Source organism: Daucus carota, chromosome 8 (genome assembly GCF_001625215.2).
Source record: "Daucus carota subsp. sativus chromosome 8, DH1 v3.0, whole genome shotgun sequence".
Lineage (NCBI taxonomy): Eukaryota > Viridiplantae > Streptophyta > Magnoliopsida > Apiales > Apiaceae > Daucus > Daucus carota.
In genome coordinates, this window is record NC_030388.2 from 24,990,893 (window position 1) to 25,010,208 (window position 19,316).

Sequence of the window (19,316 nt, forward strand, 5' to 3'; positions counted from 1 at the left end):
AAAAGTTTTAATTGTAACTATTAATACATATACAGAGCGCTCATTCCAATTAAAAGTTGACACATACTTATTATGTGAATGTTTTTTTACCCAATTTTGTGCATCTAGCATTTTCCTAAAAAAAATAAAAGTATGTACTCAACAGCCAATAAGCTAATAAGGTGCAGCACGCCTGTGTAAAGTGGTTTAGAATATATACTTTGCTAAATATGTAGGGAAGAGGGGCATTAACATGTTGCATATGCATGTTTTTACAGTACTAAAACTTGCCTTAAACTAAACTTTTGCATTTTAATAATTATGAACAATCTTAGTGCTAAATCAAAACGGCAACACTAATTCAGCTTTAGTGCCGAACATCACTTTCATACTTTTATTAAAGCATGAAGTAAATGGTGTACGTGTCATAGTAGTACAGTATTACTTTGTTTCCTGTTTTGGCGGCAGGCGATGTTTCTCTTTAACAAAGATTATTAGTTTTATGACGGTTAAGCACCACATAGTTGGAGGGGATGTGAAAATAGTAGGGTAATGCGGAAAGGATTACTATTGAAGTAAAAATTACAATAAAAAATAACCTAAACTTTAGGTTTAAATTTTACTACATGAATAACTCACTCAAAAATTTAGTTTAGAAAAATAATATGTTTAATTTGAAAAAAACGACGCAAAACTTAAAAATTTTCAACTGTACTCGAAAAATAAGCAATAAAATTCTTTAGATATAATTGAATCTTATTCTACTACAAACCTTCTTATTTCAACAAACTAAAATCTCATCTCAAATATCACTAAAATCTAAGAACACATATCACTAATATTTACCCCTTCACCTCCATCTCCATCTCCGCTCTGCTTCCGGCTCCCCGTCGCTTTTCATTTGCAACTTCAGTTGTCTTCCGCAACTCCGATAAACTACTGACGCCTGAAACAACAGTCTCATCTCATCCTGTCATCCCCTCCCATCCCCTCCTCTGCCATCTCAGCCACCTCCTCTGTCGTCCGTGTCTCCTTCCTCCGTTATTTCAGTCACCTCCTCTGCCGCCCGCCTCCTCAATCGTCCTGCTTCTTCTGCCGTGCCACGTCCCCTCTATGCTCCCGTCCTTTCATGTCCACCATCTCCACTATCTTCACCGTTGTTATTACTACCAGAATTGATAACAAGCACAAATCTGGAGGTTTCACCTATTCATGAAAATTTTCATTAATTTTTGCAATACAAATCACTAATTTATACGACACATATCTACTATCTACTATATCTATTATACGAGAACATGATGTTTTCCTGAGCAAATTAATTTCTCGGTTCGGGCACTCCAAGCCTACTTCCAAACCTGCTAACACATATAGAAACCCAGACACCTCTACATCTTCACAGACAGACACTTGCAGCTTCTCCCCGGTCCCCGTTCAGTGTCCATGTTCATGTCAACGAATTAGCATATAGAAATGATTATATCACCACGAAAACCCTCACCTTTAGTGGTCTCTTAGCATATTAGTGATATACGCATAACCAGTGGCGGAGCCAGAGTCAAAAACTTAGGGGGGCACTTCATGAACTATGATGAAATAGGAAATAATACTATGTAATTGCTGGGTAACATTTTGTAACAGGATTTCATGTTTTGAAAATGTTGCAGCAAGTATAAGAGGGATACAATTAAATTTCTCCACAACAATGTATACAGGTTTTATTTGCAGACCTGGTGGACTATTTTAAGTTCTATGCATGTATGATTGTATTGGTATTGAAGTACTGGTGTTAGTTTCCAGTCTAATTAATTTCAATAAAAAATAGTACATTGGCTGACTTTGTCATTGTTTTGAGAATTGGCAAATAGGCAAGTAATTACAGGTTAGTCTCGAGTATGATTGTGATAATATTTGTAGGACCCACACTAGTTTCTCCAATGCCACGGGGGCACGTGTCCCCCTGGGCCCTAGCGTGGCTCCGCCACTGCCGCATAACAACCCTATATCCACCTATCATTCTACTACTTACCCCGTGTGTCCTGCCGTTGCTGTTTTCCGACCCACCACCACCGTTGCCGTCTCGTCCTCTCCTTCAATCAACCCCACCAAACATTTTCTCAAGATCCCTTACCAAACCACGCAGATTCTGCACTTTTTCCTCATTTTCTTCATCCAGGACTTCTGTCGAACACATTGACTGTAATGCTGAAGTTGAAGGAATATGGGATTTTCCCAACTCTGGTGCCGCCACAGCTAATGTGAACGCCTGGTCTGGAGCTGCTATGCTCACGCCGTTGCTCGGAGCGTTTATCGCATATTTAGCATTATCGACGATCATCGTTGCTCCGTTTCTTTATGTTCTGGTATGATATGAATTCGCTATTTTGTTTACTTATTATTATTACCACGAATCATGATTATGTTTTAAATCTTTTTTGTTGTAATTATATATGAAGTAGCGGAAAATTTGTATAATGATATAGAATGAAGTGATTTATCAGTAGCACAAGTGATCATGCTATAGTAATAGGTAATAAGTAATGTAAGTTCCTAACTTTGTATGCATTTTAGGCATTCTGCTGGTGCTCAATTAAACGATTGACAGTTTGGAAGGTTCAGAAATGCATTAAATATGTATATGTTTATGAATATAGGCATTCTTTTGGATCTTAGATTGCTCTAAAGAATGTAAGATAGCAAAGGGTTTAGATCTGAGCCGCTTGATCATTACTAAATTGGGTGTTTAAGCAAGTCAATTTAACTAACCGTTCACTTTAACCAACTTTACATAAATACAACTGTTTTTCCAGCCAACTGCAATTAGAGCCTGATCATGCTCTAAATTAGCTATCTAGCTGTAGCTGCATATGACTGTTGTACATTTGGCACAATATTTCAAAATAATGGCCCATGACTACAATTCCAATGGTAATTAGATATTCTGTCACAAGAAATGTACACTGCCAACTTATTCCTAGCCAAATGCATGCTTTCTATATACTTTTTTCACCCAACTAAAATTTGAGTTTGCCATCTACTACCAAGATCATAGCATGGCACATGCCATATATCGGTGTGATTACAAGTGTAAAATGTTAGAAACAAATACTATCAAGTATCTAAAAGTCAAGAAATGTGTTGAGGTGTGTCATTCACTTACTTGAGCTCTTTATATTTATCAAAAAAAATTCAAATATAAGTAATTTGGATTCTAAAGAATTCGTCCATCATATATGTTTTGGAATCATTTGCATAATTCTTGGATTTTTATCATGTGTGTACTCTACTGGCAACACAGTACTGAATATAGTGTATTTATATATTGGCTGAAGGTTTTGTTGTCACTTTTTGTATCCTTAAATGATTTAGTTTTTGCTTCTCGTGTAGTTTCATCTAAATCACCTCAAAGTTGGGGCATATATCATAATTCAAAGGGCACCTTATCAGGTAAATAATAATTACATGAGTAAGAAATCTCGATGTGTAGAACTCAACTTAAGCTTGCTTGCTCGAAGACAAGCATCCAAGGTCTTTATGCTGACTATTCTGAATCAGAAACTAATCCCATATATGCTTAAAAGGAGGATGAAGTTGCGCGTGCGACAAGGGATATCAGTTCTGAAGATGTTTGAAATTTGGTTTTGAAGAGGTGGAGGTTTAGAAGAATCTCAAATGTTCAATATATTGTTCTTGCGCCATCAATGGAGTGTTACGAGGCTTATTTGGCTGATGGTTCTGATGGCAGGTACTCCTTTAGTACTTGAGTATGTTTTCAGGTCCTTAGCTTTTACCAGAAATCATTGTGTCAGAGATGCCAAGTGAAAAAGAAATTATGCATGAGACAGATTTTTGTTGGTCCCATCTATATGATGTGTTCTATTTATCAGATTTTAATTTATCTTAGGGTCTTTTCTTTTAAACTTCTGAAGCTAACTGCTCGTAATGCGGACTAACTATCAAAGAAAGTACTGTGTATAAAATATATCTGCAATTCTGCATAGTACATAATGCCATCTTTGTCTGCTGTTCCATTATCTGAAAAGACACTATTTACCTGAGGAAATTTATTCAAGATGAAAAGACATTTATCTCCTTACCAATCGTGCTTTCCATACCATAAAGCAAATCAATCCCATTTAAAATGACTATCCTATCCTTCCGAACCTACTCCGACCCTTATTGCTCGACAGCAACTTCTCCCGGCGGATCAATTACCTCTGTCAAACATCGGATAGGAGGGAGACTGAGCTGATTTCTGGTGCACAACTAAGGTATAGATACTAGGTGAGACCTTAAGCTTTATATGTCTAAGTTATACCGCCAAACTATCAATCACTGGAACTAAGCCTCAAATAGTCACCTAAGGGCTTTGCTCTTTTAAGATGTTTTGGAACAATATTTCAGCCACTTAATTAACAAGATCTCTTCCTGCTATGAACGTGACATGCTTGCTCTGTCAACTTTTAGCCTGATTAGGTTAAATATTCTGCCATAATATATATCCTCGTCTTTAAATTATTATATTAATACCCTTAGTTAGCTGGCCTTTATAGCCCTGCTTGTGGATTCTAAACAGTTCTACACTCTGTGACACACAGGCTTCTGTTATTTCTGCTTCTGAACAAGTTACTGAGGTTAAATTGCTGCTTGAGAAAGAGGTTTTCATACGTAAACGTGCAGAAGAGGAACTTAATAATGTTAAATATCAACTAATGCAACGGGAACGATCAGAGGTAAAACTTAGGCATCATATATACCATATACGTCTTCCTATTGCATTTTTGGTTACCACTTTGTACTTGTCACTGCGCCACTGATGGCAGTTGTACTGGTGTACTAGGCATCTGGAAGTTCTGAGATAATAAAGCTTCGAAAGACATTGGAAAGTGAGAAACGGCAGAAAGAGAAACTTGAAGAAGAAATAGCTATACTGCAAAATCAGCTATTGCAGTTAAGCTTTGAAGCAGATAAGGTATGCAGGCCTTGCAATCCATTACTGAATAACTTAGTTAAATGTCTACAAGTTTACCTTAGCAATTGACAAATATCTGTGTTTAATCAAGTCATAGTACCATGTATTCTAAGAAGTGGTTTCCTATGCCTAATCACCCCCACCTATGACTTCCTCCGTTTATTTCTGGGAAGGTGACTTTTTTAAGAATTACTGACTAAAGCTATTTGCATAAATTCACAATTGTAAGCCCTCATCTCAACTACATTTATATAAAGTATAATTATTGCAGCAGTAATTTTTAACTTGAAAGGGCTTGAAGGTGTCCTCTTTGGTGAACATTGTGGTCTAGCTAAGCTAAGTTATAGCATCAATTAAAAAACCAAGTCAGCTGTATTTGGAGAAGATACTATATAATTTATTATATACGACCTCTGATTAGCAAGCTTACAGTACATACGTGAAGACTACAATAATCAAGAATTCGTGGTAGACATTCTCCTCCACCTCAAAGGCGATAGTAAGAGCTCTCAATCAGTGATTTTCTAACTACAGTAACTATGCTGTACCAGATAGCTTTTTTTTTAGGATTAATGTATTTTAGAGTTGCATGACAAGTAGCAATTTTGTATTATACATACTAATTATATGGATATGTGAACAGTTCCAGAAATAGATCATGCATATTTGTTTTAGATAATCAAGTCATAGAATAATATTACCTGCAATCTTTGTATATTTGTCACACTGCTCACTCTTCCTCTTTTCTCCTTATAATACCAACTCCCTTTTCAGTTCCCCTAGACGAGCTCGCAGCCCCCCGAGGAGATCCCCTGTTCCTCGTAGACGTACTCTTTCTCCAATGCGTAGACCTATTCGTTCACGTTCTAGATCAATCTCCCCATGGAGGTAACACTCATAAGTGTTCGAGTCACCATTTTAAGTCCACTAGGGTACATGTTATTTATTTCTCTTTTCAAATAAATCAAAGATATTTTATAAATATAAGTTGGCTCTTACCTGCTTACTTTGATGAACTGAAGGTCTTCAGATGCTCATTATTTATAATCTGCTTTTCCTCTTTGTGTTCTACTTGTTACACTTGAAATTTGTCATCCATCAAAAACACTTCTGGATGTTGCTCATCTCTCTCTCTCTCTCTCTACACACACACAACCTATTGAATCACAAGTACATATATTGATGGATAAATCAACTTATATCGCCTGTGATGCTATCTGAACTTGATTTTTTTCGTTTGCGGTATTGCAGGCAGTTATTCATTTAGAATCAATCCAGTCAACCCCAAAACAAATAGAATTTCTTGCTTCACTGATCAAAAATTTATTTTTATGAATAATTATATATATATATATATTAAATTTTTATTCAGAAAATGAATTTTATAAAATAATTTATAGAAATATTATTTTTTTCAAATCAAATTACGTGTAGCAAGTCAAAGCGACTCTTATTTTGGGACAACATGAGTATATTTTTGTGACCTTTTCTTAAGTCTTAGCTAATAAAGTTTACGTCATAATGTTTATGTTTTTGAGTTTTTCTATTCAAAAAAGGATTTTATGTTATCTTAGACATATTAATAATTTCAGGTTCTGGATACCAATTGATACATGGTGCACAATAGACTTCAAGTTGCCAAGAGTATAGACGGGGTATTGTTTTCCAATGTTAGAAGGTAAAGATCATGGAACTGTGGTTTTCACCTACATTATGACCATGGAATTGATATACATGGAATTGATATAATAGACTTCAAGGTGCCAAGAGTATAGATGGGGTATTGTTTTCCCATATTAGAAGCCAGGCTATGGTGAGTAAAGATCATGAAAATGTGGTTTTCACTTACAGTATGACCATGGAATTGTTATAATTCTAAGCCATGTAAATCTATTTGTTGGTCCCAAATGTAAATAACATGCAGTGCATTTCTCATGAGTAAGTAATATTGTATAAAATTTTTCTTGGCACTGCTGTGGCGTAACTGGTGGCAAAAATAAGGACCATGTATGCTGAAAGAGGATTTAGTTGGCGAGTTGTTGATCAATCTTAGAAATTAGTATATCTGTCACACTTCTTCTCTAACATACAAGAAGACATTAACAATCAAATCATATAATTTTTATTGCTAAATGTTGAAGTAATGGTTTTGTATTTGAAGGAAATGTCAAGATTGATTTTTATTATTTACCGACACATTATGCACAAACAATATCCAGATAAAAATAACATTTGAAACATAGTTAGAGCTTTGTTCTCTTATTTATATGACATTATATAAAAATGATATTTGTTCTCTTATTTATATGCACATTATATAAAAATGATATTAAGAGAAATGGTTCATGTTCAAGAGAGAACCATAGATATCTTACCTTGTTTTTAGTATTAGACAGGGTTCTGCAGCTGAACTTAAGTATTAGTTAGGGTTTTGAAGCACAACTTCACATGCAAAAAAATGTCAATATCTGTGTATTATATTTTAAAATTATTTTTGAACACACACAACGATGAAAAAACATGAAAAAAACATGTATTTAGATTTAGATTCTAAAATCTATTTAAAATTTAGGGTTTTGCACCAGAACCTTAGTGGTTCTATGGTTCTATTTTAAGGACTGGTTCTCTCTTGAGCGCGACTGATCTATACCGGGATTTTCGACGAATAAACTCGATGGCTAATAAAATATATAGATATTATAAAAATAATCAAAATCTTGAAAATTATAATAAATAGTTTTAAGATCAGAAAGTTCCATCTTGTCTCTTAATTTTACCTTACAATTTTTTTCATGCTCCATACTAGATTTCATACGAGGCCCGTGCCTTGCACGGGCACTTATGCTAGTTAGAAAATTACAAAGCGAAAATCACTGAAGTATATAGTAAGTAATCATGAATTCTGCAGTAACTTTGCTCACTGTCGGGTGAGTGGAGGGGAATTGTGCGGTTGTTGGGATCAGGATGGAAAGTAAGATGAAAGTGGTCGCGGTCGTGAATTTGGGGGAGGTGAGAGATTAAAGTGGGGTAGCTAAAAGAGATGAAGATGAAGTTAACAGATAATGTTAAATAAAAAAATTTTATTTTATATTTAAGAGTTAATTTATATTTGATCATTAGCCTGTATATACATTGAGAATCGAAGAACGAAAGACGTTATTGAAGCAATTAAAGGATAGCTCCGCCAAGTTAGAGAAGGACGAAACACAAAAATATCTAACGGTTAGGCATTCTTTACTTGGGCCTGGATCAGACAAGCTGAAGCTGAATCATTGTTAAAAGCCGAGTTTGCAGCAGTGGTTTCGGATGAATACTAATCATGAATAACTAATGACAATTCACAATTGACGCTCCCTAATTTTTTCTTCATAATATAAGTTATTCAAAATGGACCCGCAGCCAAGAACTTTCATAAACACGTTCGTCCAACTATTCTATAACACTAAGTTAGCATATAAATAATGCATGAAACTCCTAGCTAACATGAAAAAAGGTTCAAAATTAATTGACGAACGACACTTGCTTAAGAAAACTCGAATCCAGACATTTCAAGTATTGCACTTGTTTGTAGAATAGCTAGCAGACATCTGATCACTTGGACAAGGTGAAGAATCACACACCAAAACTCGACCTCCACGTCTCACTCATACTCAACGGAAAAATGTAGGGCAGCCCCATAGAAGCTCTAATATTCACTCCTAACTCATCATCCAAAGGAATTACACTAGGGCAACTTTCCTTTAGCAAGGCCATCAAGTTCTCTCCCCCATGCCCAACATTCTGCTCAACTTGCTGTAAACTTGGAGGAAAACAAGTGCTTGCATACTGTTCCTCAATCCCTTTATAGTCTACACACTCCGGGACCTTCTCAAAATCTCCGAACATTGTCGATGACATGTTAAAGAGCAAAGAAGAAGTATCAATATTGCATGTTTCTTGTCCGAAGAACGCGTAGCCTCCGCCAGAAGCCATTTGGTTGTAGGCTTTGTAGAGCGAAAGATCGAAGTTAGGAGTAGGGTTAGTGATGGACGAGGAGTGGTGTAAATTGTTGTTGCATGTTGGTGTAGTAGTGGTACTGGTTTGATAATGTGGGAGTAAATTTTGAGATGTAAGAGTGGTGGTGTGAGCAGGCCGCAAATCTGGAGATACCCAAGAATTGGAAAGAGCTCGTTGAGCATTGGAGTTGGCTTTCTTGAATATCCTGCATATTGCCCATGCATCCTGCATTCATGTGCATTTCATACATATTAGTATACGCCAAGTAACAAAAGCACAACCATACAGAAGGAACTAATAATGAAAAATGAATTAGTACTTTACGTTTGCATGTACCAGCTCAAGTTATATATTTATTTTGGCGAAAAGATTGTTATGAAGTTCTATAGTACTAGTGTACCTAGTAATATTCTGTCAGATGTGAAGAAATACTCCTTTTTGGTTTGGGCACGGAGGTTAAGAAATATGTATAAAGTGATGGCGGAAAACAAGAAAAAGAAAAGTGGGTGAAGTGTTGAGACTCATTAATTTTTAATGGATAAAAGAGAGACAGAGGAGTACAAATAATGTGAAAAGGGAGGAAATGTGAGAAAGCGGGGACTCATTGACCATTTTTGGTAAGTTTTGAAACGTAAAGAATTGGAGGGACATCTTAAAAAAAACTGTAAAGAAATGGTTGGGACAGAGGAAGTATGTGTTAAGAGTCAAAACAGGATATTTTCAGAAATCGACTCTACTCTTTGGAGCAGGATCAGACGCGTCTTCTGTTTCGAGTGAGATATAATGGATATGTTTAGTAAAGTTTACGTTGAGGTAAACCTTGATATAGAAGAAAAACTCAAGTAAAACAAGATCACTAGGAGCTATATCATGTACAATAAGATTAAGTAGCTAGTAACTAGGTAAAAAGTCTAGAACTGTTGATTTACATTAGCAGGAATGCTGTTCTTGTCGATGTAGCGCTTAGGAGGAACCGAGTCACCGAGTGAGGGTAGTCGAAACTCATGCATCATCCAGTCCGTTTTGATGCCTTTGGCAGCTCGACCTTTGTAGAAAACAAGGGATTTCTTCAAGCCAATGCATTTAGAAGTACCCTCGGAGGAGTAAATAGGTCGGTCAGTTCCTGTGGCTTTCCAGAAACCAGCTCCAGTTACGCGATTAGGCCTTGCACTGTTTCTATACTTCCGGTCCCTTGGACAATAGAAGTACCACTCTTTCTCCCCTGTGCTCGCCATTTCTGCTCCAAACAAACAAACATCAATAAAGCGTTTTTAACAAAGAACATGCAAACTATGCAAGACAATAATTACATAATATGAATATTAATCTATCTTACTTGGAAGATCCCATGGATCAAATTTATAGATGTCAAGTTGCTTGATAAGCTCAATCGACAGAGGTCGTTGTTGGATCTTCCTCTTTAGGTAAAACCCTACGAGCTCTTCGTCTGTTGGATGAAACCTAAACCCTGGAAGCATCACCTCATCAAGCTTATCACCATCGTCATGACTTCTCTCGTGATCCATAACTTATGATCTCTCTTTATTATTAATTCTAGGATTAGTTGGAGCTATGATTCATAAGCCAAAGAAATGATCCTTCAGTGAACTTGAATTGAGTGAATTCAAAGCATGTATATAATACAGATGTGGTGGCTTGGTTACAAATGAAGAAGAGCTGAGGAGTTAATAAGGAGTGATTATATGCTTCCTGTGAAGGGGGCTGCCCCCGAAAGATAAGCCGAATTTTAGGGTGACTTTAAAGGTGCTTGTTTTTGTTGAAGAGCCTTAAGTCACAAGTATAGAGAAGTTTCGAAAGAGCAATATTAATGTCTCAAGAACACTTACCAAGGAACCCTAATCAATATGCCAAGAGGTCTCCAGCAAAGCTAAGTGTACTTGTATGATTAATCTAACTTTGGTCCAAATAAATCGATCAATATCTCAATATTACTTATTATACATGATTACATGTATATGTCACTAGATTCATACACCTTATGGCCTATACTTGTGATATGATATTCGGTGAAGGTTTTTTCATAAAACAAGACAAAATTGATGAGTTATATATGAACAATAATGGTCGGTTTCATCACATAAAATTAAGTTCTTATTTCTGCTACGGGGGTAGGTTTCACCACTTCAAAGTTAAGTTTTTATTTCTGTTATAGGAAAAAATATCAAAGAACATTCAGAAATATTGTGATTTACTGGAGATTTAGTGTTAAAATCGGTGGTAGACAGCATATAGTATTACTCCCTCTGTTTCAAATATTTGACGTTTGACTTTTTGGCACACAATTTTAAGAGCTTTGACTGCATACTTAAAATTGTTATTTTTAAAATTTTCTTTTTTTGAATAAAAATATTAATCTTATACTTTAATTCACAAAAAGAAAATTTTAAAAATATTAATTCTAACTATGCAATCAATGCACTTAAAAATGTGTGCACAAAAGTCAAACGTCAATTATTTGAAAACAGAGGGAGTACAATTTACTGCAAAACAAATTAGTTTAAGAAGATACTTATACAAATTTGAACAAAGATATAGAATTTCGGACCTCTATATATCAAGTTCCAAAGCAAGGACTGAGAGAAAGAAATATGTACATAAAATATGGTGGAGTGTCAAAATCTAAGAGACTGACTAATTTTTGATTAAGTAATTAGTTTAAATGGTCAATATAAGTAAAGAAGCTGTCAATATAAGTAAAGAAGCTGTGTAATTATCCTCAGGATCCAAAAATCCCGGTTTCTATTCTATTTTGCAGAGCTTCTATTCCACTGACTTGTCAGATTGAAGAAGGCTTCTTGTGTACAAATGTAGATGCTTGGCCACCACCTCTGTGTAGCTTCTGTCTGTATATGGAATATTTTTGCCACACGTTGGAACTGAATATTGTAAGTATTTTATTAATCATGAAACTGGCCAGCTCCATCCACTTGTCAAAATTACTTAACTGAATTTTTATTATATGATTAATTAATAATATAACATGTCAATATTCTAAACTATTGCAGTGATTCTTATATACTTTCCCTTGAATATTGATAAAAGCAATTATCTATATATCATTTTTTATACTAAATTCTAATATCAAACTATACCAAGTATTATTGACTTATCAAGGTTAACTTATCCCTAATATTCATATATTAAATATCAGTTGGTCCATCATTATTGTATTAATAAAATATTTTTCTTATTCTATTTTGATTCAAACATTAAACAGTCTCAAAGTAATATAACTATATAGTATCTAATATTTAATATTTGATTCTTAACTAAATAATAGTCTGGTAATCATCATAAGTTTATTTTTAATATTACATTTCCCATTAAGATTATAATTTATTAGTTGTATTAATGAATTATTTAAACTATTGTTTACATGAAATTATATAGTCATAAATATGCAAATTATTAATTAATAAAATATTAAAACTACGTTCTAAAAGTCGGTGACCGATTAATCCTTGTTATGTTGATTAACTCTCCAAGTAATCTCCAATTCGATTAATCTTTGATTAATCATTATTCCTATTTCGTGAATTCGCTGATTAACTCTGATTCTCGCATTTTACAACACTGCATGGGCAGGTTATATATAAAGCGTAGGGGAGAGCGGATGCAGTTTCGATGCGGTTTTTGGATTAAAATTACGACCGGAACCGCGTGTTCTCAGTATCTATCGGTTCCGTTTCGGTTCAAGATTCACCAAGTCATCTGTATTCTGCAATGCAAGATGCACCATAAGCAACTTACTAAGTCTGAGACAAAAAAATTACATATGCAATCAAATTAATATATTGAATGAACTAGACAAGGAGCATTACACTTCAAGATTCACCAAGTCATCTGTATTCTGCAATGCAAGATGCAGCATAAGCAACTTACCAAGTCTGAGACAAAAAAATTACATATGCAATCAAATTAATATATTGAATGAACTAGACAAGGAGCTGTTAACGGAGAAAACTGGTAGGTTAACAAAGATGAGGTTCGTGGCGAGGATCAAGATTCTGTTGGCGAGAATGTAGGAGATGGTTGGTTGTTTGTTATGGGGGTGGCTGCAATTGTAAGCAAAGGGTTCTAGATTGCTAACTGGAATAGCTCTCAAGAATGATCGATGCCTACAATCTGCCTACGTACCCCTATTTATAGGGGATCAAGCCGTTACGTAGTTCTTTCTCCTAAGAGACCCATGTGGGCTGGGCCTCCCCTTCTAGAATCTTCCTCCTGGAAGGGGTCCAATACGATGAGGCCTAGCCCTTTGGGCTTACCCCAAATGCAAGGACACTCCCCTACTCCCCGACAGGGACAACCCGCCAGACTACAGAGATAGGACCTTCCAAGGTATCTTCTTCTCTATCCTCTACCTCCCAAGGAGGACAACTCCTTAGACTACAAGGCAGGGTCTTCTTAATACAACAATGAGACTTACTTATGCTCAAGGGCGTCCCCCTAAACATAAAGTACCCCTCACTGCCCTTTGGAATTATGACAAATGAACTTTCCTTGGCAAGTGGGCGCGCCTAAAGATAGGGCGCGCCCTATCTTGTGACAGGGTTACTCTGAGACTGGAGTGATCTTGACTTTCTTGGACTGAACAAACCTTCTCTGATGGGCTTGGCCCGTTTAGCTGATCTTGATAAATTCGCATATAACAACTACCCCCCAGATCTTGGTAATATTGAAAATGTTGGCGAGATCTTCCGGTCTTCTGTGAACATCTTTCCTCTTTCTATCTAACTCTTCTTCAATTTACTTTTTGTACATCTTCTAACAAATTTGGGCGTGACAAGATTGGGCGCGCCTGATGTTGTTGACCGTTTGAAGCCCTAACGTGAACAGCTGTACCCCACTATTCTCTGCTATTTTTGATTTATTTTAATTTCATCTTTTTTATCCGAGTATAAATACGGGTTTCATCTTTTCACTTCTCCATTTTTATCTCTTATTTCCAGTAAAATTTCTTTCCGCCGCCGTTATACTTTGCCGAGCTCTACTGCCCTCGTCCGTGCTCCGTTTCAATTTCTGAGACCAGCCCCCGGTTCCTCTCTTCATAAGGTATACATTCATACCTCTATATCACTATTTCACCGCATATTTTGTTAGATCCAGTTATATGTCTTTTCAGTTGCTCGTTGTTCTTCATCTTCTGTTTCGTGTATATGTGTGTATATATCTTACTTTGATCTTGTTTTAGCAACTCGTGATTTTGAATATGTGTTTGCGATGTTTTATATTGCATAGCATAGATTAGGCGCGTCTTGTGGTAGTACATGATCCCTTGTTTCATAGGTTATAGGATTATAACTATAGTCTTCTGTCTCGTCTCGTTCTTCTTTTTTCTTTACGGCGCGCCCTATTTCTAGGCGCGCCTACTGACTTTGGCTATTCTCTAATCTTTATCTATCTTCTTTTATGTATGTATAACATAAACCCATACTACTGTAGTTGCGGCTTAAAGATTCCCTCGTACCTTTTAATCTTCCTTTCTTCTTTCTTGTTTCGCGACGTTCCATGTACTTTACAAATTCCAAATTCATCTATTTTGCTTTCATCTTGGCGCGCCCAGTCGTTACAACTTGCTTCCTTTTTTCTTTCTTTTGCAGCTGGCTAATCTGGGCGCGCCAGATCTTCTTTCACCCGTTCCATTACGATCCTTCTTTTCTCGATCATCTATGGCTGATATTGGGGCTTCTCATAAATCATTAGATACTAACCCAGTTGATATACATGACCTCCTCGACCAAGATGAGCAGGATCTTCGTACTTCTTCTAGGAAGGATGATATCGTTGATTTGGATGATAACGAACCGGGCAACATTGAGGAGGAGGTCGAAAATGATAATACTGATGAAGATTCCGAAGAGGCTGCAGCTGAAGAGGAGGCCAGAAATTTCTATCATACCATTGCTGAGGACAATTCGTCAGATGAGGCGCGCCCTCCGTCCCCACTTCCTTCTCCTAATCCCTATGCCCATCCTCCGATACTAGATCGTGAACTAGATTTTGATTGGGATGATGAAGAAGAAGTGCGTGAGGCTCTGAAGGCGAAAAGACGTAAGAGAGCGGGAAAATTGGCGTGTGTTGGTCTGTCTTCCACTGCTTCCAAAGCAGAAATTGATTGGTGCCTTAGATACTACGACAAAGGCTGCATCTGGGCGCGCCCTCATCCGTGGATGAGGCCACACATATTTGACTACAACCCCAGGCTACGCATTCCTCGTATGGTTCTGACACCTAAGTTAGTGAGATTAGGCATTGGTCCCCCCCTTCATCCTTACTTTAGAGCGATCATCGAATGGTTTGATATTGCTCCCATCCAACTGTCTCCTAATGGATGGAAATTGGCAATCGCTCTGTACATGCTCTATCAGGACCACAATAATCGAGCACCTACCATGGAAGATCTAAGCTATTTTTTCCGACTAGGCGCGTCCAGTCTGGGTTATTATTACTTGGTCGTCTGGAAGACTCACAATTCTACTGGCTGGTCTGAAGGGAAGACTAGTAATGAGAAAAAATGGAAAGAACCTTTCTTCTACACTTGGCCAGAAGAAAGAATTAGAACCCAATTCAACGTATCCCCCAGTAAGTCATTTTTTCCTTGGCGCGCCTTGTATGTTAATACTTATTTCGTCTCCTGTATTCTTATCCGCACTTTTCTTTTTCTTCCTTAGTCGAGAGAAAACAATCATCTTTATCTGGGCGCGCCAAAAGGCGTGCTGAGAATATTATAAATTTACCCTATGAGGCGAAGATTATTAACCACCTCGTTACCACCGACCGTTTGAAGGAGTACGGATTCCTAAGTGATGCAGTGGGGTCGATCTGTGATTATCAGGACTTTTATGGTGGTCGTCCCATAAAGAGGAAGGCTAAGGAAGTTGAGGAAATTGAAGTTGAGGAGGAGGAAGAAGAGTCTGACGAGGCTATGGATCAAGGCGCGCCTGATTACGGTTACCTTTCTTTCTCAATATTCATCCATTTTGTACCGTATTTTCTTAGTTATTTTTACTGCCAGTTATTACTGTTTTTATCGTCTTTCTTAACTGTATCGACATTTGAACCTCCGTATGCATTATCTTGTACTGCATTGCCTAATTATTTATCTTCTCTGATGCTTCAGATATGTCGCTTCCAGCCGGGTTTGGTGTAAAGAGTGGGCGCGCCGTAAATGTGGGCGCGTCCAGTTCCAAACAGGTACCCAAAGTATCTGTCAGTCAGCAAGTCACCAAGCCTCCCTCTCCTAAGAAGAAGGGTGTCGACAAGAGGAAGAGTCAGGAAGGGGATACACATCCCTCGAAGAAGCTAAGAATGCAAGCATCATCTGAGTTCCCTTATGAGGCACCAGTAACAGCTGCAGGGGACTGGTTTGCTAAGGTGGCAGATGGCTACATTGAACCGTCCCAATTTAGCAACTGGCAACAAAGGAACGGTGATCAGGCGGCTGATGCATGTAGGCGCGCCGCAGCTGAGCTTTTCTTTCACTTAACTTGTAATCCGTCTGATACAGAAATGCTCAGGGCGCGCCTAGATGCTGCAAACGAAGAAAAGGCTAAGTTGAAAACTCAACTATCTGAAGCTGAGAAGGAGAAAACTGAGCTGGAGAAGTTTAAGAGCAGAGCTGAGAAGGATATCTCCAGGCTGAAGACAGATGCAGACAATCTCAGGATAGAGCTTAACCACACTGCTGGAGAACTGTCCTCGTCTAGTGAGAAGGTGGTCTCCTTGGAGGGTCAAGTTGCCGATTTGCAAAGTCAACTGGCGACAGTGGAAACTTCTTCTTTTGCCTCAGGCTTCAGAAGTTATGTTACTGGATTCCTGGCCGTTGACCCAGAATATGATTGGGGCAAGTTTCTTCCTGCTACCAAAGCTTGGATTGAAGAGTTCAAGGTTGAAGAGGCCAAAGCCATCGAAGAGAAGAGGCTTGAGATTGAACTGGAAGCTGCAGGTGCCTCTGCTAGCAAGTTTCTTCAACAGCCTTCGCCACAGAGGGCGCGCCCTGCTGGTGAAGATGAAATCCTTCAACTAGGGCAAGCTGTAGATGAAACTCAGGCTGTAGATGAGACTCTTCTCCAGACCAATCCAGTTTCTGAGGCTGTCCTTTCTCAGCAAGGCAACCTAGACTCTTCTCAAGATCCTTGATTAGTATGCTTGTTTACTTTGAACTTTCTTAGGGTGCGGGTCCCTGTAACCTTGCAAGTTGTTTTAACTTATAACTTTCACGATTTTGCCTCTCTGATATCGGGGCGCGCCCCTTCTGTACTGATCTTTAATATTAACGGTCTTCTGCTAAATCTTTTATTTTCCAAGATTTGTTTGTTCCTTGTACTTTACCCTATATACAGAAGTGCTCCTTACTTATGCTATGTTATAAGGTATTTATAAGCAATAACTCGGCGCGCCGTATGACTTGGCGCGCCCAATCTGGATGCCTTTGTGACCTTGGAATGGCAGTTTGTATTGATAGGTGATGATCGTTCTACTGGCTTATTCCTCTGTATCTTTCCGCCAGAGCGTTAACATCTCGACTGGCCTCCTCCAGATGTGCGGTCGCTCGTCTATCTTGCGGGGGTCTTCCTCCGTCCCTGGCGCCCTCTCCTCCGGCAGTAGTCTGGCCGCCTGACGCGAATAAGTTTCGTGGAACAATCACAGGCCTTCTATCATCGCGATGGCCTGACTGACTTTCCTCTTCAAAGGGCTGCTTCCCGGAACGATGTGTTCCGGGAACAAGGGACTCCAGTTAAGCGACTCGCTCTCTGAGCGCCTGCTGTTCTCTCGCTTCGTTTCTCAAATAGTGCAACTCCTTGAGTAACTCCTCGTTGCTTATGAATACTGGCGGCGAGCCGGAGATGGGGCGTCTCATAACGCCAGACTCTCCGTCTGTTATGATGATTGCTCTGTCCTGAGAGGCGTTTCCGACCGGCGTGTTGTCGACGGGAGGGTTATCGCCTACCCCTGATCTAGGATCGGGGGGTTGGTTCCCGCCGGGCGTTGTCTCGCCGTGATTCGACATCTTTCTCCTTGATGGAAAAATCTTGAACTAGCCCCTCCTTCTAGCGCCAATTTGTTAACGGAGAAAACTGGTAGGTTAACAAAGATGAGGTTCGTGGCGAGGATCAAGATTCTGTTGGCGAGAATGTAGGAGATGGTTGGTTGTTTGTTATGGGGGTGGCTGCAATTGTAAGCAAAGGGTTCTAGATTGCTAACTGGAATAGCTCTCAAGAATGATCGATGCCTACAATCTGCCTACGTACCCCTATTTATAGGGGATCAAGCCGTTACGTAGTTCTTTCTCCTAAGAGACCCATGTGGGCTGGGCCTCCCCTTCTAGAATCTTCCTCCTGGAAGGGGTCCAATACGATGAGGCCTAGCCCTTTGGGCTTACCCCAAATGCAAGGACACTCCCCTACTCCCCGACAGGGACAACCCGCCAGACTACAGAGATAGGACCTTCCAAGGTGTCTTCTTCTCTATCCTCTACCTCCCAAGGAGGACAACTCCTTAGACTACAAGGCAGGGTCTTCTTAATACAACAATGAGACTTACTTATGCTCAAGGGCGTCCCCCTAAACATAAAGTACCCCTCACTGCCCTTTGGAATTATGACAAATGAACTTTCCTTGGCAAGTGGGCGCGCCTAAAGATAGGGCGCGCCCTATCTTGTGACAGGGTTACTCTGAGACTGGAGTGATCTTGACTTTCTTGGACTGAACAAACCTTCTCTGATGGGCTTGGCCCGTTTAGCTGATCTTGATAAATTCGCATATAACAGGAGCATTACAAATTATCAGCTTGCACATAACCGAATACGAAAGGACATTAGTTTATCATACATACACATCACATATCATATGTATAATATATGTATTATTAATTTCTAAAATTTTATTCAAAAATTATAAATATTATTTATTTGTTTATTATTTTAATAGTCGGATCAGTTCGCTTTTCCTCGGTTCGGTTCCCACCTATAACCAGAACCGACTAATCGGTTTCGATTTTGGTTTTCTACATTCGGTTGCGGTTCGATTTTATGCGGTTTGATTTTTGGCAATTTTATGCGGTTTCGGATTCGAGTTCGGATTTATTCGGATTTTTACTCACCCCTAATATGGATAATGGGAACTTAGCTGTATAAATTTGCCATTCACATGACTCGCTGTATAAATTTGCCATTCACATGACTCGCCTGATACACACATATAGAGTATTTTATAAACGAGGGCCACGTTTAGCATCCTAGATTGATCAGCTGCAAGTCAACATTGAACTGCTTGATCAAATTACTGCTGCTTGTAATGCTATAGATGCTTACAAGTACATTTAAAAATTATAATTTGAATATATC

At 38.2% G+C, this 19,316-nt stretch overlaps 1 protein-coding gene and 1 long non-coding RNA gene across 6 annotated transcripts; one reads left to right on the forward strand and one right to left on the reverse strand.

Moving 5' to 3' along the window:
* Positions 1-1,751: 1,751 nt before the first annotated feature.
* Positions 1,752-7,032, forward strand: LOC108197662 (uncharacterized). 5 transcript variants are annotated; one of them, XR_010286121.1, is made up of 7 exons: positions 1,752-2,342; positions 3,367-3,724; positions 4,170-4,263; positions 4,578-4,712; positions 4,820-4,951; positions 5,726-5,839; positions 6,544-7,032. It is a non-coding gene; the product is annotated as an uncharacterized LOC108197662 (long non-coding RNA). The 5 variants fall into 5 exon arrangements; XR_010286122.1 differs by having other exon boundaries at positions 4,170-4,250; XR_001802056.2 differs by lacking the exon at positions 4,170-4,263 and having other exon boundaries at positions 1,770-2,342; positions 3,367-3,426; positions 3,535-3,724; positions 6,544-7,012.
* A 1,113-nt stretch (positions 7,033-8,145) lies between these two features.
* LOC108199247 (protein FEZ) lies at positions 8,146-10,813 on the reverse strand. Its single transcript, XM_017366979.2, has 3 exons — positions 10,284-10,813; positions 9,877-10,184; positions 8,146-9,172 (listed from the first exon to the last, which is right to left on the reverse strand). The coding sequence occupies exons 1-3, from the start codon at positions 10,471-10,473 to the stop codon at positions 8,564-8,566; spliced, it is 1,107 nt and encodes a 368-aa protein (XP_017222468.1). The 5' UTR covers positions 10,474-10,813; the 3' UTR covers positions 8,146-8,563.
* Positions 10,814-19,316: the final 8,503 nt, after the last annotated feature.

What these genes read in the sequence shown, in the direction of transcription:
- LOC108199247 (XM_017366979.2), bottom strand. Translation starts at nt 10,473, where the DNA reads ATGGATCACGAGAGAAGTCATGACGATGGTGATAAGCTTGATGAGGTG. An exon ending in TGATCCATGGGATCTTCCAA is followed by an intron (nt 10,185 to 10,283) that starts GTAAGATAGATT and finishes TGTTTGGAGCAG; the next exon opens with AAATGGCGAGCACAGGGGAG. An exon ending in AGAACAGCATTCCTGCTAAT is followed by an intron (nt 9,173 to 9,876) that starts GTAAATCAACAG and finishes ACATGAATGCAG; the next exon opens with GATGCATGGGCAATATGCAG.